The sequence below is a fragment of the Staurois parvus genome, unplaced genomic scaffold (genome assembly GCF_062004578.1).
Source record: "Staurois parvus isolate SC_StPar_1 unplaced genomic scaffold, SC_StPar_1.0 ptg001162l, whole genome shotgun sequence".
Classification (NCBI taxonomy): Eukaryota; Metazoa; Chordata; class Amphibia; order Anura; family Ranidae; genus Staurois; species Staurois parvus.
The window spans coordinates 2540243-2557986 of NW_028318958.1; the positions used below are offsets into that span (position 1 = coordinate 2540243).

The 17744-nt window shown below is 41.2% G+C and overlaps 1 protein-coding gene across 4 annotated transcripts in view; it reads left to right on the forward strand.

The window, feature by feature from the left end:
* GRIK1 (glutamate ionotropic receptor kainate type subunit 1) overlaps nt 1-16996 on the forward strand; it is a 574449-nt gene extending 557453 nt beyond the window's left edge. For 2 of the 4 annotated variants that reach the window (XM_089659510.1, XM_089659514.1), the window contains one exon: nt 16528-16996. In XM_089659510.1, coding sequence (XP_089515636.1) covers nt 16528-16683 — 156 coding nt within the window. In that variant the 3' untranslated portion in view covers nt 16684-16996. The remainder of the gene's footprint in view (nt 1-16527) is intronic. The other 2 variants (XM_089659511.1, XM_089659515.1) reach the window with 1 other exon arrangement.
* The last annotated feature ends 748 nt before the right edge of the window (nt 16997-17744 follow it).

A 17744-nucleotide genomic window follows, 5' to 3' on the forward strand; every position in this document is an offset into this window, starting at 1 on the left:
GTCTGAAACATTATTTGCTCAGACATGAATATAGAAAGACACCATGTAACATAATGTTACTTTTGAATCTCTTTGTTCATGTGCAGATCAAAGGGATGAACTTACAGTAGATTTGCAAATAATGTCAGGTAAAGCAACCTGACAAGTAAAAAAAGTTTTTTTTTTGTAATAAAATGTTCATCTGTTTAACCCCTTATTAACCCTTAGTTTATTCTAATCTGCCCTAATTAAAGTGATACTAAAGGCTTAAATTAAAATAAATAAATAAATAACAAACATGTCATACTTAACTGCTCTGTGCAGTGGTTTTGCACAGAGCAGCCCAGATCCTCCTCTTCTCGGCACTCCTGGCCCTTCTCTCCTGTCGGGTACCCCCATGGCAAGTAACTTGCTATGGGGGCACGCAGGCAGGTATGTTCCCAAGCCATTGTTCAGTGTGTCCATTCACAAATAGAGCTATGGCTTGGCCCCGATCCCTCTCTATTCTCATTGGTTGTGATTGACAGCAGCAGCAGCCAATGGCTCCTACTGCTGTCTCAGCCAATGAGGAGAGGGAGGATAGCCAAGACCCCAGTGCACATCACTGGATCGAGAGAGGGCTTAGGTGAGTATTAAAGGAGGCTGGGGAAGGAGATGCTTCACAGAAAAGGTTTTTGGAATGCATGAAGGTAACAAACCTTGAGTCTTTACAACCACTTTAATGCATTAATCTCCTTCTCCCTTCAACTATTATTTTCCTGCTGTTTTTTTTTCACTGTTTCTATTTTAATACCTAATAATATTTAAACTTCTTTGTTTTGGTTTTGTTTATTAATAATTTTACAAGTTTAACATTTATTTACACATTTCCATGTTTTAAAAAATTGCAAAAAACACTTTATTTTATTTGTAAATACCTTTACTATATTTCATACCAGAATCATAATTTTAGAGTCATTTTAAAAAGGATAAATTACAGAAAATGCACACTTTTTTGCATTTAATTGTCTAAAAATTGCGAATAAAAAACATTGTTGAAAGACAATATCATAAAAAAAAACTTGTTTGTCCTTAGAAAAACATTAAATATATCACAGTTTATCTCAAGTTATGAAGCAATAAAGGTATTGTTGAATAAACAGGTCCATCGCAGAAATGTAAAATTTGCTCTGGTTCATTATTATTATTATTATACAGTATTTATATAGCGCCAAAAGGTTTGCTCAGCGCTGTACGTTATAGTGGGGGTCAGTACATGAGACAATACAGTAACAAAACAATGGGGTTCAAGGGCCCTGCTCTTTTGAGCTTACAATCATAGGGGGTGAACAGGAGTAATAGGTGAAGTGGTTAAATCACATTGTAGAAGAAGACAAAAAGAAACCAAAAACTATTTTACCCTGTCCATACATCAAATGCCAATGCTGGAATTTTACCAACATTCAAATCAAAATTACTTTTTAAAAATGTATTATTGGCAGTTTCCACTTTCCATTTTTTTGTGATGTCAAAACCTTTTACTGAGCCCTTTGTATGCCGATCTAGGGACTCAGAGGAAATCTGTGTGGTCATTTTCAGCATAGAGATCACAGGGATTTGTTTATGAGCAAAGCAACTGATCACCATGTATGCATTGGCATTGTCATCAAATGGGATTGTTGATCACCAGAGCCATACGATCGCCATGAGACCACCGATGTTAACCTCTTTCCACCCAGCTGCAGTGTCGTTTCATTAGGATCTGTACACCCGGGGGGGATTGGACAATGTGGTGATCACTGCAATTGGCTGTCACAGTGGTCACATGATCGGGAGCTGGTGCTGCAGATCCCTGATCCCTAGTACAACCTGAGAGCTGTCTATGAAAGCTTAACCACTGTGATGGGAGTACATAGTAAGAACACTTTCACCACAGAAATGTACAGCCTGTGGGCATTGCAGCCCACCCTCTTTTGCTGCCCCACATATGCATTATGTGGGCAGCAAGAGGTTAAGATGGGTCTACGTGGCTCAAATTTTGGCTGATTCCTGCTTAATTTGTTGAAATTCAAGCCATTGGCAGCCTTGTCCGCAACATCTGGTTTGAGCCTGCTGAAAAATTGTTGGTTGAACAGTGGCTGTATCTGATACCGGGGCAGTCACTTTTCTTGGTATTCGGCTACCTGATGACAATAGCTGACAATGTTTAGCCCATGGGGAGCAAGGAGAATCTAACCATGTATGGCCATCTTTAGGTTTCCCAGGATTATTCATCCCAGAAGACTGAAGAAGTGTAGGGCTTCGAAAATGTAATCCCTTGAGGGGTTGGCACCATGGCACCCTGCACTACCAGTATAATGATGCTGAGAGTGTTGCTGAGACATTATCATGTAAAAACAGCTCTCTGCATTGGGGCATATCCACCCCTGGGTTTGGGTCCAAAAGTGAAGAGGACCCTGGGCATCATGTTGCCAGCTGAAGACTTTGGGAAAAGGTGTTAAAAAAAAACAGCATAAATTGAGGTTGGGGGGGCGTCAAGGAGGAGGGGGGGACTTGTAGATCCTGGAGCTGGGCTTTAACTGCTGCAGATAAGTGGTGTTACCTACCAGACTGTGCAATATGTCAGAGGTTTGTGAATCGCAAGTTAGGCTACTTTCACACTGATCAGTTTTTCTTGCATTACAAAAAGTGGACGTAAAATGCATGACCATTAAATCCTGTGGAACTCTTCACACCAGTCAGTTGTGGGTCAGTTGTGTTTTTAAAAGTCTTGCATGCTATGTTTTTGGTGCATGTTTGGTGCCTATTTAAAATCACACCAAAAATGCACCTTCCCATTAAAATGCTTTGAAAAGGTATCAAAATTGCACCAGCAGTTGTGTGTTTGATGCATTGTTTTGAGTCGCATGTCCTTTTTCACCGGTGTGGGATGATATCAGGCAACCAGAAAACGCACCGGAAACGCTGCAAAAATGTATATGCATATTTACTCTGTTTTTACAAGGGAGAAAATACAGGTTGGCCTTAAAAATAATCATGTCAGTGGGTGATAGGGTCAGCAAACAGATTTTGTGGCTCTCAGTATAGATTTTTCCCCAGGGTCCCCTTACTTCTAGTTATTCCTTTGTGACCGCTCACATAGAAATGGCCAGACTTGAACAGAAATAGTCACGCTATAATCTTAAAAAGCAAATAAGCTGCAGGGTCACATTTCTGTGTTTCCCTTCCAACATCATAGTCAGGCTCTTCGCTTTGTTGTTGTGAAATTGATTCATTTGGCGTGTTAACTTCGCCGTGTCTATTTTGATTTGAGCTCCTGAAAAAAAAAAGTTTTTGCCAGCTCAGCTACCAAGTGACCCATTTACTAGAAGCTCCGAGTGGTCAAAGATGGTGTTTTGCGGCTGGCACAAATTAATTATTCCACACTTGATCTGGCCCCACTAATTTGCATCCTCTGTGACATTTAGACTGACATGGCTCTATATTGCTGTGATTAACCCTGCTTCTTCCCCCTCTGTGCAAAACTGCAGCTCATTATCATTGTGTTAGAACAGTGGTCTCCAAACTGTGGCCAGATGCGGCCCTATGCTTGCCTTTATCCAGCCATTGGGGCACTATTTCATGCCCTGATACCAACAATTAGGCATAATTCCCCCCATTTACACCAATAAAGGGAGCACAATGCCTTCCAATCAGGGGCAGACTGACAACTCATGGGGCCCCCGGGCAGTAGGGGATCATGGGGCCCCTGTGTCCTTGCCCAAACTCAAAAAAGCCTATGAAAAAGGTACTAGGGGCATCTCAAGGGGCCCCCTACTGACCCCGGGCCCTCGGGAAGTGCCCGAGTTTCCGAATGGTCAGTCTGCCCCTGCTTCCAATGACACCAGCACAATTTCTCCCAGTGGCACCAATGATGTGGTCCAATGGCATCAATGATGGGGCACAATTCCTCTGACTGACACCAACAATAGGGCATTATTTTTTCCCACTGACGTCATGACCTTTTTTACTTCAACTGGCCATAGTTCAGCCCTCCTAAAGTCTGAAAGACAGTAAACTGGCCCTTTGTTTAGAAAGTTTAAAGACCCCTAGTTAGAAGATGCAGTTCACATCTTCTCTCCCTATGCTGATGCAATGAAGGGTTTAAGGCAAACTAATGCAAAACCAGTGATGTGTGATTTATGTAGACGCAGTTTAAAGTGAAACAAAAATGGCAACCACCCCAATTTATAACTACCTTATAAATCAAGGTGCACATGGCGGAGGGGCTTCACATAGCACAAGCAAAACATATGTCTTTCCAGCACACCTACCAGCTAGACAGCAAAACAAAAAACAATTATACGTCTAGCAATTTGTAGTAAAAAAAAAAACACAGGTTGTAGTTACACAACATTTGCAAATATACAGTTGTGTTCAAAATAATAGCAGTCAGACATCACTAACCTGATCAGTCACTGTTTTTGGTAGAAATGATATTTCTACATGGCAAATAATTTACTAGCAGGTGTAGTAGAGTAATAGAAATCCAACAGACCCAACAGTTCTGACATGCATGCTGCTGATTCTGTGTAATTGAATCACTAATTGAAAGGGGCATGTTCAAAATAATAGCAGTGTGGAGTTCTATTAGTGAGGTCATTCATTCTTTGAAAAACAGGTGGCAATTATTGCCCTTATTTAAGGAAGGAAGGCAGCAAATGTTGTACATGCTGGTTACAGTGCATTTATCTCTATAATTCTGAGGAAAACGGGTCGTTCCAGACATTGTTCAGAAGAACAGCGTACCTTGATTAAAAAGTTGATTGGAGAGGGGAAAACATAAAGAAGTGCAGAAAATGATAGGCTGCTCAGCTAAAATGATCGCAAATGCTTTAAAATGGCAACCAAAACCTGAAAGACGTGGAAGAAAGCGAAAAACTAACATTCGAATGGATAGAAGAATAGCCAAAATGGCAAGGACTCAGCCAACAATCAGCTCCAGGAAGATGAAAGAAGGTGTAAAGTTCCCTGTGAGTACTGTTACAATTAGAAGACCCCTATGTGAAGCCAAGCTATCTGCAGGAAGCCCCCGCAAAGTCCCACTGTTGAAAAAAAGACATGTGCTGAAGAGGTTACAATTTGCCAAAGAGCACATTGACTGGCCTAAAGAGAAATGGCGCAACATTTTGTGGACTGATGAAAGTAAGATTGTTCTTTTTGGGTCTAGTGGCCGGAGACAGTTTGTCAGACGACCCCCAAACACTGAATTCAAGCCACAGTACACTGTGAAGACAGTGAAGCATGGTGGTGCAAGCATCATGATATGGGGATGTTTCTCATACTATGGTGTTGGGCCTATTTATCGCATACCAGGGATCATGGATCAGTTTGAATACATCAGAATACTTGAAGAGGTCATGCTGCCTTATACTGAAGAGGAAATGCCCTTGAAATGGGTGTTCCAACAAGACAACGACCCCAAACACACCAGTAAACGTGCAACATCTTGGTTCCAGACCAACAAGATGGACGTTATGGAGTGCCCAGCCCAATCCCCGGTTCTTAATCCAATAGAAAACTTGTGGAGTGACATAAAAAATGCAGTTTCTGAGGCAAAACCAAGGAATAGAGAAGAACTGTGGAATGTAGTCCAATCATCCTGGGCTGGAATACCTGTTCACAGGTGCCAGAAGTTGGTTGACTCCATGCAACACAGATGTACAGCAGTTCTCAGAAACAGTGCTTATACTACGAAATATTCATTAAGTGATTCAAAGGAAAGCAAAATCTTCAAACATTTTTCAGTTTGTATAGTGAATGTTTGAGTTTGTAAAGAAGGATACAAACACTGCTATTTTTTTGAACAGTCTAATATTCACTTTTCTTCATTTTTTTTAGAGGAACAACACAAATTTGATCTATTTTTCTTCATGTTTTGATTTGGAATGGGATGTGTAGTGTTCCCAATGCATTTGTGTGTATGGAAATAAAAGCTATTAGAAGGATTTTGAGCTTTATTCACTTTTTTCAACACACTGCTATTATTTTGAACACAACTGTATGTGTAAGCCACACTGCCTCATCAAGGTCCCTCTGTATAGTGCAGTCCTATCTCTAGATTTGATTGGAGGGAAGGGACACACCCCCCCTTCACAGAGCACACAGGATCAGAGCTGAGGCTGTCAATCACAGGCTGTGCGCTGGAGCTCCCCCACAGGTAAATCGTGATCGACAGGTCACCGACCTCCTGTTTAAAGTGAACCATTCATGGCACAACTTAAAGTGGTTGTAAAGGCTCAAGGTTTTTTACCTTCATGTATTCTATGCATGAATGTAAAAAAACCTTCTGTGTGCAGTGGCACCCCTAATCCTTACCTGAGCCCCCTCCGATCCAGTGACATTCACGACAACCTTTGCTGTGTGGGAAATCTTCCTCCACATTAGCTGAGACAACAGCAGGAGCCCATTGGCTCCCGCTGCTGTCAATCACAGCCAGTGAAGCAATGAGGAGAGAATGGGGGATGGGGCAGAGCCACAGCTCCATGTGTCTTATGGATGCGTAGAGCAGCGGCTCAGGGACGAGCACATGACGGTGCCCCCAGGGCTAGCTGCTTTCCTTGAGGGCACTACTCAGTAGGGGGAGCCAAGAGTGCCCGGGGAGACCCAAAAGGCAAAGGATTGGGGCTGTTCTGTGCAAAACCACTGCACAGAGAAAATAAGTATAGACATTTTTGTTATTTTAAGAAAAAAAACGTGAAACCTTAGTGTCACATGGAAATTGGAAATTAACTCAAAAAGCTAAGCTACGTTATAGGGATTATCTAGAAATGATAATTGTGCCTAAACAGTACTCTGAAAATTTACCCTTTGATCAGTATACATCCTGAAAAATAGCAGAGCACTTCCTGATATGTGAGCGTGCCTAGGCACTCCTGTCGTACATCCTCATAGCTATATATCTGTAGTGCGAGATCTCTGATACTGCTGCCTCTCACTGCTACTGTTAGCAGATTTGGAGTGGGATTTGGGAATGTCTGTGCTTCTTACTCTTCTTGTGCATCTTCAACACAAGGAAACAAAGCCAAGATGGCACTTCACACAGACGCACAATGCAGAGGCATGGTAAATTAGGACTGGAAAAAGATCAACTACAGGGAGACCACATGCAGTATTGGTGACTACTGTAGTCTTTTGTCCTTGGTTCACTTTTTTCTTTTGTTTTTTTGGGCACGGTTTCTATAGTTCAGTTCCTCTTTAAATAAATGTTGGCACTGTAGGACACATATACTTACCATAGCTTGCCTCCCACACCTTTTCAATCATTAAATCAAGAAGAATCCCAGTGTAAGGTCCAAGTCTTTTTACGTGGAACTAATATGAGATGAAGAGATCTTTCCCCACCGTTACATGACAGCGCTGGTCTCTGGTGATTGGACACGTAGGCACCATAGAAGCGGCAGCAGAGAAGGTGATTGAAGGCATAAAGGAGGGTCCAACATATATAAAGTATATCTAAAGTCAAGTCTAAGTCTTCTGTTTTGGATAGAGTAGACTAAACCCTTGTCAGATTGTCTTTTAGTGTCTGTATCCCATTGAGGAGAGTTCCCATCACCTCCCGTTCTAAAGTCTCAATAGGAAATGAAAGAAAATCTCTCTACAAAAAGGAGAAACATCCTTGTATACAGTTATCTCCGGCACAGATGCCATTAAGTTCTGCCCTGAAGGCAAAGGTCAGGAAGAGAAACAGAATGCAGATCTCCCCCGCAGGGGTTTTAGCACATTCACTATTCAAAGTCAACATTTTTGGATTTAGATGCACTTTAACCTCCTCGGCGGTATGATTCTTTCCAATTTTTTGTGCTGAAAGCGGTACCATTTTTTTGCATGGAAATATGTAGTTTTTTATTGTAGGCTGTAATTTTTATGAATAACTCACTGAAATCTGTCTGAACAAGAGTCTAGTAAACATCCCGGGTAGAATAAAATTTGAAACACGAAATCATAAATTATAATTTAATAAATAATCATAAAAAATAATAAAATAATAATAATAAATTTAATTCAATAATATAATCAAACCAAAAACACTGAAATTTGAAATACAGAGGCAAATTCGCACATCGCTGAGCAAAGTCGCAAAATCGTTTTCAGTGTCTGGTGACGAATTTCCCCCACGAATCATTATCACTCAATTCTACAAGTGGTTCTGATTTACTATCGCTGTTCTAAAACCGCTTTTGACGTAAAGGGACGCTTTTTGGACGCCATGGACTTTTCTAAGTTTCCAGGCAGAAAGAACATTCAAAATGCAGGCAGGGCACAGGACAAAGCAGTAGGGACAAAATATATGTGAAATGCATTGAAACAGCAATGACAGCAAAAATGACATTTTTTAAAAATTTCAAATTTCCCGCCGGTTCCAGCGCCCGTACGTCCCGACATCACAGGGACCGGAACATGGAAGCCGGATGCCGGCATCGGCCGGAGGAGATGGCTGGGGATGCTGCAGGGGACACATCGCGGGAGCGAAGGACAAGGTAAGTGCTGCAGGGACCCCCAGAGCAGCGCCGCATGGTAAGCCTGAGTGTAGCTCGGGGTTACCGCTCTTGGTATAGAAATTTTACCCCGAGCTACACTCGGGAATACCGTTAAGGAGGTTAAGGGAACCTCTTGCTTGAGGTTGACTTATATCATGGTAATCTTCATAGCACAAAATCATGGTATTGGCTACAAAACTAGCAATTGAAATGGAACTGCACTGCTTCTGAGTACCACAAACCAAACATGCTAAATAATTAATTTGTAATATTCAAAACAAACTCCTCCATCCATGTCTCCATGCTTTATTTTGCTGAGAAATCATTTTGAAAAACACCTCCTGGAGCAGATGATCCATGTAGATATTACTTCCTGGAATCCATCTGATCTTAGCTCAGGCATTGACTGAGCTGGGAACCCTCCCTCCCTTCCTGAGGACTCCTGGGATGTATGCTGTCATTTGCCTAGGCATGGAAACCAGGAAATAAATAAAAGAATGCAAAAAAAAGGTAAAAACAAGTAAATATGATATAATTTATTCTATTTACTAATACTAACAGCATAAGGATTAGAAATAGTCCATGCTGATTGAGAGAGTGAAGTTCCACTTTAAGCATCAAGTTCAGTAAAAAAGCCCATTGGTCGTAGGCACTGTATACACTGCTCACCCTTAAAATGATGGTTAGATGGTATCTTTCACAAATCCATCAGCAAGACTCTTCAAGGATTCATATACATTTGTGGTTGGGGTGGTAAAAATAGGGGGTTGAGCCACATTTTCACTGCCATCCCCCCAGGAGGCAGTCACAGAATGTGACCCATGTTGCAGTGTGTTGGTGAGAGTTTTACAGGGTTAAAGTGTTACTAAACCCACAACAGTACAATCCGTCTGTATATGCAGCAAACCATTCTTGTTATACTCACTGTGGAACCTAAAGGGGTTAATCCTCTGCATTGTGTAAAAAGGCCGTGTGATCCTGTGTTCTCTGATCCTCCTCTTCTTCAGATGTCCCCTTCTTAACTCCTAATAAGACATATCATGTGGAGTCACTCTGCACATGTTCAGTTTGGTGTGTATTGCTAGAGAGGTTTGTTTTTTTTTTTCTTGGGAGAGTGCATGTGATCAGCACAGGGCAAATCAACACTGCCCAGACAGAGGTCAGGGGTTCTGCATCCTCCTAGAGCAGAATGGACACTCCTTCAAGCTTTACCCAGTGCTTGGCTGGAAACTTATAGAAGTCACAAGACTGCTCTAACTTCTGATGAGAAAAGGTATTTAGCAGTTTATATTTACTAAAATAATTGCATTTCCATGTAGTGTGTACTGTGGGAGACCAGATATAGTGAATGCAGGGTCCGGGGTTTAGTGACACTTTAAAACAGGCAGTGAGGAGGCAACATATGAAGAAAATGTTCAATCACTTGAAACGCGTTGAGCTGACATATGGATTGCTAGATGAGAAAGATTTGTGATCTCTATGTAAAAGTATTGGACATGGTGCTATATATGTTTTTAATGTTTGTAGAATAAATGTTATACTTTTCTATAATTTAGTGTGGTGCTAGTAACTGTATGCCCTGCAACGCCCGTAGCTACAATTTTCCTGGTATCTTATATACAGTATACATTTTTTAGGATGTGGGCAGGGGTGAACTGACAACTCATGGGGCCCCCGGGCAATAGGGGATCATGGGGCCGAAACTCAAAAAAGCCTATGAAAAAGGTACCAGGGGCATCTCATTGGGCCCCCTACTGACCCCGGGCCCTCGGGCAGTGCCCGAGTTTCCAAATGGTCAGTCCGCTCCTGGATGTGGGCATATAGGACACAGAACCTCGATCTAAACCTTTTCTAAATGAAGTCCTGGTTCACACTGATGCGGTGCAGAATTCGCAGCGTTTTCAGTGCAAATTCCGTACCGCAATCGAATCGTACCCCATTCATGCAAACCGCTGCGGCTGTGTATGGTAAGTTAACATCCCGTAAGCGGTCCACAAAATGCGGTGCTATGTGCAGAATCAGATCGCATAGGTGTGAATACCTATGCAATCGGATTCTTGTGTGGACCCAAAAAAAGGGTCCTGCACGTTTTTGGTGCGGGTGCAGTGCGAATAGAGCCATACAAAACGTATGGCTCCAATCGCACCGCACACAAGTCACATGTGATTTGCGCAGGAATTTGCACATGCGATGTACCGCACCGCATATATGTGAACCCAGGCTGTCTTCCTAATTTTATTTTTATAGGAGGACCTGTACTGTAGAAATTGTGCCAAAAAAGCCATGGAACTGGCCACTAGTCTTGTCTGGAGGACCCCTAAAGCTGGTCTTTGTCCATTACTGACATACCTTGCTCTGCACTGATTTCTGGGTAGAGGTGGCCATCTTGGTAGAGTCATGGCTTCATTTCTTCTGATTCAGTGTAATCTTCTCTCGAGGACAAAAAAAAGCGCAAGACATGTCAACTACAGCAGTCAGTTTGACACTTAACTAACGGAAAGCCAACCTTTTTACTGTTTTTCCATTACGGCTTGGAGTGAACTGCATGACAGTCATTCCTTCAATTAATAACCGAATATACCATTTGGAACACACATCAGTTATCTGTCCAGCACAGGGGAAGTGCAAAGCATTAGGTAATTACATAGCCGGCTTTCATGTGATTACTCCTCATTTTACAAGATATGTATTTTTCAATCACTTTCGCAAATAAAGTGAAAAAAAAAAAAAATAAGACAAGCGTGTGCTTGTCACAGATGATGTATGTTTCTTGGCTGCCTTTGTGAACCCTCCATACATTTAATGAAACCGATTGTTTAAAGGGTTAGTCCAAAGAAAACATTTTCATTTTGGGTAGCTGCAGACAGGTTGAATCGTCATTGTTTATTGACGCAGATGTACCATGTGCACCTTCCCCGACCATTAACAAGGGTGTAAATCTCACTGCTAGAGTTTAAAGTGTTACTAAACCCACAACAGTACAATCAGTCTGTATATGAAGTAAAGCATGCTTGTTATACTCACTGTGGAACCTAAGAGGTTAATCATCTGCATTGTGTAAAAAGGCCATTTGATTTTGTCTTCTCTGATCCTCCTCTTCTTCAAATGTCCACATCTTATCTCCTGATAAAACAGACTGAACCCATAGCCATTCTGCACATGCTCAGTTTAGTGTGTGTTGCTACAGAGGTTTTTTTTTTCTTGGGAGAGTGCATGTGATCAGCACAAGGCCAATCAGCACTGTCCAGACAGAGGTCAGGGGTTCTGCATCCTCCTAGAGCAGAAAGAAAACTCCTCCTATAAGGTTTAACCAGTGCTCAGCTGGACACTGATAGAAGCCACAAGACTGCTCTAACTGCTGATGAGAAAAGGTAGTTAGCAGTTTATATTTACTAAAATAATTGCATTTCCATATTGTGTGTACTGTGGGAGACCAGATATAGTAAATGCAGGGTCCTGGGTTTTTTAACACTTTAAAAGCCCATCTAAAGTCTTATTCACCCTCCCCCCTTCATTTACAGGAATGATCCATGCGCGCATGCAGAGGTGCATATTTTTGCAGCATTAGGCAGGGGCATTGTCCTGTGTTACCATGCATTTCCTTTGCGTGTTCACGTGATTTTTAGGTCAGTTTTCAATGTGCTTTTGAGTTTAAGATCTGGAGCGATTGAATTAACAGCCAGGTGATACAAGAGATAATGTTCCGCTGGCCCTCAGCGGTCAATGACCACTACAAAGAATCCATCCAAAAAAGCTCACAAAGAAGAAGGGAAGCTGATCACTGTTTTAAAAACCTTGTTCAAGTTTTTTCATTCTCTGACCTACAGACTGTTCCACCTGGAACACAGGCATCCCAACGCGTTTCACTCTAGTGCTTACTGATTGGCTTTAAAGTGGTAGTAAACCCTTACATATACACAGTGAAGTGATTGGCCTCAGGTGATACACAGAAATGAAACAAATCCCCCTACATAAGTTGTACCTATTTATCTGCAGTCTTCTCCTCTCTACATCTCATAAAAGTGCAGAATGTATACATCTTATCTGGCTTGCAAGAAAAAAGGGTATGGAGAGATGAAGTTACACTCTGCAGAGGGACACCCCCCTCCACACACCACACAGGAATACAGCTGAAGTTGTCAATCACAGGCTGTGTGCTGGTGATCCCTCCCCAGTCACATTTTTGCTCTGTCAGGAAACTTATCAGAAGTCAGACTCGTGCAGATAGCAGAGGAACGAGGCAGCAGAGAGAAATGACTCATGGTGCTCTGGATAGAGACAGGTACACACTATAGAGGGATACGCTTTGTTCATATTTGTCTGAGGTTTACAGCCACCTTAAAGCAAGCCACCCCTGACCTTTGTAGATGCTTTAAATGTGAACTTATGAAGTCTCAATGATCACAACAAAATGCTTTAAAGCCGGATTTTAGCCACGATTTTACTCTTGTAGATGTAGAGCTACCCACTAAAGAGCCACTGAGTATGTTGGGTCCCTGTTCTCTCTCAGCCTGATTTGGAGCACAGCCTCTGCTGACACCACTGTATAACCTTGACTGGGAGAACCACCTGGCTGTGAAAATAGTTACACAGTTTAAAGTGAACAAAAAGAGTAAAAGTAATGCAGGTACAAAAAGAAACAATAGTAGGTGTGTACAAAAGTTAATCACTCTGGAAAACTTAGCCAAAATGGACATACACAGTACCACTTTATATAGACCCAATTGTCCTGCAGGACCAGAGTTTAAAAAGTAATCCCAGCTCTGAGATAGCTTCCCCCAAAGTAAGCTGAAATAGAGTATAAAGACAAGGATGGCTTCTCAATAACTGGGAAACAGGGTGCTTGCTATGGGGGCAATTGGCAGGAGGGAGGGGCCAGGAGACCCAAGAAGAGGAAGACCATTGCACAGAGCAGGTAAGTATAACATGCTTGTTATTTAAGAAAACAAATCTGCCTTTACAATCATTTTAATTAAAAGGAATCCCTAAAATACAGGTTTGTTTTAAAGAAGAAATATCATTAACATTTTTTTTTACTGTTTTGCCCCCGTGTGAGAGAGTACACGGAGAACATTTTCTCTTTTTGCTAGGTGCTTCATAACCATAGCTATGAGGTTGGACTGGACCCCCACCTCTTCTCCCCTCTTGGTCGTTTGACAACATAGCTAGGAAGGAGATGGCATCATAGTGGTCACTTGCAGTGGAATAACGTCCTTACAGGATGTCTCCAACTTACAAGCCGACCTCAATGCACTGTGTAATTGGGCAACTATGTGGCAAATGAGTTTCAATGTTGATAAATGTAAGGTTATGCACTTGGGGCTAAGAATATGCATGCAGCATACATACTAGGGGGGTACAACTGGGGGAATCAATGGTGGAGAAGGATCTGGGAGTTCTGGAGTAGACTCACTTAAGAGCTGGTTCTGCCCAGCTCAGTAGATGGTCTTTAAAAAGGCCTGGATTCTTTCCTGGATATATATAATTTTACTGGATACTAATATTTATAGGCAAAGTTGATCCAGGGAATATCTGATTCCCTCTTGGGAGATCAGGAAGGATTTTTCCCCCTCTGGAGCAAATTGGATCATGCTTTATTAGGGTTTTTGCCTTCCTCTGGATCAACTGTGGGTATAAGATTGTGTATATAGGATTTTTTTTATTTATTTATGTTCCCTTCTATTGGTTGAACTGGATGGACTTTTCTTCAACCAGACTAACTATGCTTGTCTCAACTTTGAGCATTTTTCTAACTCAAGGGGCTATAAGAAGAATGACAGTGCTCCTCTCCCTCTGCAATACTGTTGCCACTGCTTGTGTGGAAAATGTTTGGAGCCATGACAAGCAGCCATTATGAAGTGGCTGTCTCTTTCCTAGCTATGTTATCGGACAGACCCGAGGAGGGAAGGGGGGCACTCAATCCAACCTCATAGCTAAGGTTAGGAAGCACCTAACAATATAGAAAAAGTACTGCATGTACTTTGCCTCACAGGAGACAAAACAGTTAAAAAACTTTTAATTATAGTTTTTCTTTAAAGCCTTCTCTGGGCATAAGTTAATATAAATGCCCAACCCCCTCTTTGCCAGCAACTTTTTTAACTTTTTACATTTTTTGTCCCAGCATATTCTTAGCCCCTCGGACATCGCATTTAAAGCTGAAACAATCTTTTAGTTGTGGTGGGCCAAGAGATAAGCAAACCATTGTGAGAAGGGCATGGGTGTGCAGAGCAGGGTCCCGGGCAATGTTACCTTGTATGCAATGCACTAGTTCTTACCCCCTAGCCTCTGCTGATAATGTCACTGATCCTTCCCTAGAACTGCAGAGTGAGTAGGAAGGAGACCGGTCACCTTTTTCACAGACAGTGGGCAATGTTGACCGGTTTCTAGCACCATATATGGGAAATATCAGAGAACGCACCTTTCCATTAGTACAATGTAGCACGTTGATGGAATTAAATGTATTTTTGTGTCAGGTATGCTGCTAACTAAATAATGAAGTTTATTTTTGCTGTGGTTGGATGTCAAATTTAACCATTAGCCGGCCGGCCTGCCTATAGCCGTTTGGCGGCCGCAAAAATGCTGTAGATTTCCGGGGTATACGCCATTTGGCGTCCTCCCGCACATGCGCAGTTCGTGCGGTTGCAGAGCCGCGCAGCGGCGCGATCTGTCACCAGCCGTGTACCTCAGACACGGCCGATGACAGATCTGAGTACTGGCCCCCGTTGCCGGTGCCATGTGACCTGCTGTAACCAATCACAGCAGGTCACATGACAGTTGTATACAATGGATGGCTTCATTCATGCCATCCATTGTATACTAGTGCCTAGCTGTGAATGGTCACAGCAGTCACATGCACATGTCATGTGATTAGCTGTGGCCAAATCACAGCTAAGCACAAAAAAAAAAAAAAAAAAAAAAAAACCTGAATGAATCGATGTCATTCAGGTAAATGCATGCTTATAGCAAAGTAATTCTTTGCTATAAGCAAATTGTGTAAAAAAAAAAAAAAATACTGATCACTTCCCCAAAGTAGTACAATGTTACTATGGTAACATTGTACTACTTTGGTCATAGTAAAATATGAAAAAAAAATCTTAAAAAAAATAAAAAAAAATGTAATAAAAAATAAAAAAAAAATATATATATATTTTTTTTTTTTCATACTGTCACCAGTCAGTGTCCCTGATCACCGCCATGCCAGTAATATGATGACGCTGTACTGCACTGGTGACAGTATGTAAAAAAAAAATAGTGAAAATAATATTTTTTTAATTTTTTCATTTTCCAAAAAATTATGACAAAAAAAATACAACTTCAAAAAACTCGCCATTCCTCTTATGAAGTACGTCGGACTGTCTACTCTGCAAAAAGGGGTCATTTGGGGGATATCTGTACTGTTCTGACATTCTTGGACCTCAAGAAATTAGATTGGCTGTCAGTACTTCAGGATTGATCAATTTTCAGATCTATACCATAGTTTGTGAACTCTATAACTTTCCTACAAACTAAATAATACATCCTAATTTGGGTTATTTTCACCAAAGACATGTAGCAGAATACATCTTGGCCTAAATTTATGAAGAACAATTATTTATTTGTAAACTTTTATAACAGAAACAAAGAAAAACGTGTTTTTTTTTCAAAATTTTTGGTCTTTTTTTGTTAATTTAGCAAAAAATAAAAACCCCAGCGGCGATTAAATACCACCAAAAGAAAGCTCTATTTGTGTGAAGAAAATGATTAAATTTTAGTTTGGGTACAATGTTGTATGACTGCGCAATTGTCATTCAAAGTGTGAGAGCGCTGAAACCTGAAAAATGGCCTGGGCAGGGAGGTGTAAAACTGCCCGGAATTGAAATGGTTAAGGAGAAAACAAAGGAAGGTATTAAGGCTTTATGTTGAGGATGGGGCACAAATGAGAACACCAGTGGGTAGATGTCATCACCGAGGTTCCCAAAGTCCATCGCTGAATCAACTCACAAGATTTTGTAGTATATAAACTACTGTTGCAATGAAATATTGCTGAATGCATGTTTTCTTCTATCCACAGTGTCTTTCTTTCAATGCCATAATGGAGGAGCTTGGAATATCACTAAAACATCCGAAAAGACTAAAAAAGAAGTCAAAGGTCAAGGCACGATCGACTTTCACGAGTATGCTGACCTGTCACCAGAGGCGAATTATCAGAAAAGAGACAATGGCATAGAAACAATGTCACTTACTATTGGTTGGGACTGTATAGAGGGTTTTTTTTTAAAGGATTGTGTCTCCTTTTTTTAAATTCTTCTACATGATTTTTATAACAATACGTGAAATCTACACCACACAGAGAATGTGTAAGCCACGGAAAGGCTGCTGACTGGCGCACTGGATCCATTGAAAGTAATGTGTGAATCTTTTCACTCCATCACCTGCAGCATTCCATCACCACCATGTACAAATGATCTGTGTGCTTTCAGAATAAAACACACTTTGTTTTTCAGTATGATGCTAAATAAAACACATTCTGTTTTTCAGTATGAGGCATGTTTTGGGTTCTGTTCTTTAGTTACATCGATCGGAAAAAGACAACTGCCCTTCAGGTTTGGCCCCTTCCCACCTAGCCACGGCCTCCCATTACGTAGGTTCACAAACCAAGGGGGCAGGATGGACTTCATGATTACATGACAACTGCGATTGGCTAACACAATGGTCAAACGATCAAGAGCCTTTCCTGCTGGCTCCAGATCAGGACTAGAGTCCATGAATGCATACATGTAGCATGTAGACATTAAAACCCTCCTTCTTACCCGTCACACATATGAGTTACATGGGCAATAAGAGGCTAAGCAAAAATAAGTTAAATTTAAAAGACTTGCATCCTCGAAACTCCAAATGCATACTTGATCCAAAGGCAGAAAAGAAACCTATAAGGTATGATCTAACTTACTCTAAGGCGATCAGATACTCCTTAGATCAACTATCAACCATGTCTTTTCTTTTAGGTATTTACTTTTAGCCAGTTATATGTTTCATTTAGATTTTTAGGCTATATACAGAGTTACTACTATCCCTTTTGGGAAACTATTCCAGTTTCACAGTTTTTACTATAGACTGTCACTATTTATTTTCATTAAAATATATTTATAGTGAATAATATTTATTCATATTTGCACAAAGCTGGTAAAGCAAGAAGGTGTAGACTTGCTGAAAGTTTGTACAGCCCTCTGTTTAAAGAGGACCTTTCTGCAGCCCCCCACACTTAGAAAACGGCAATAATCTGTGAAG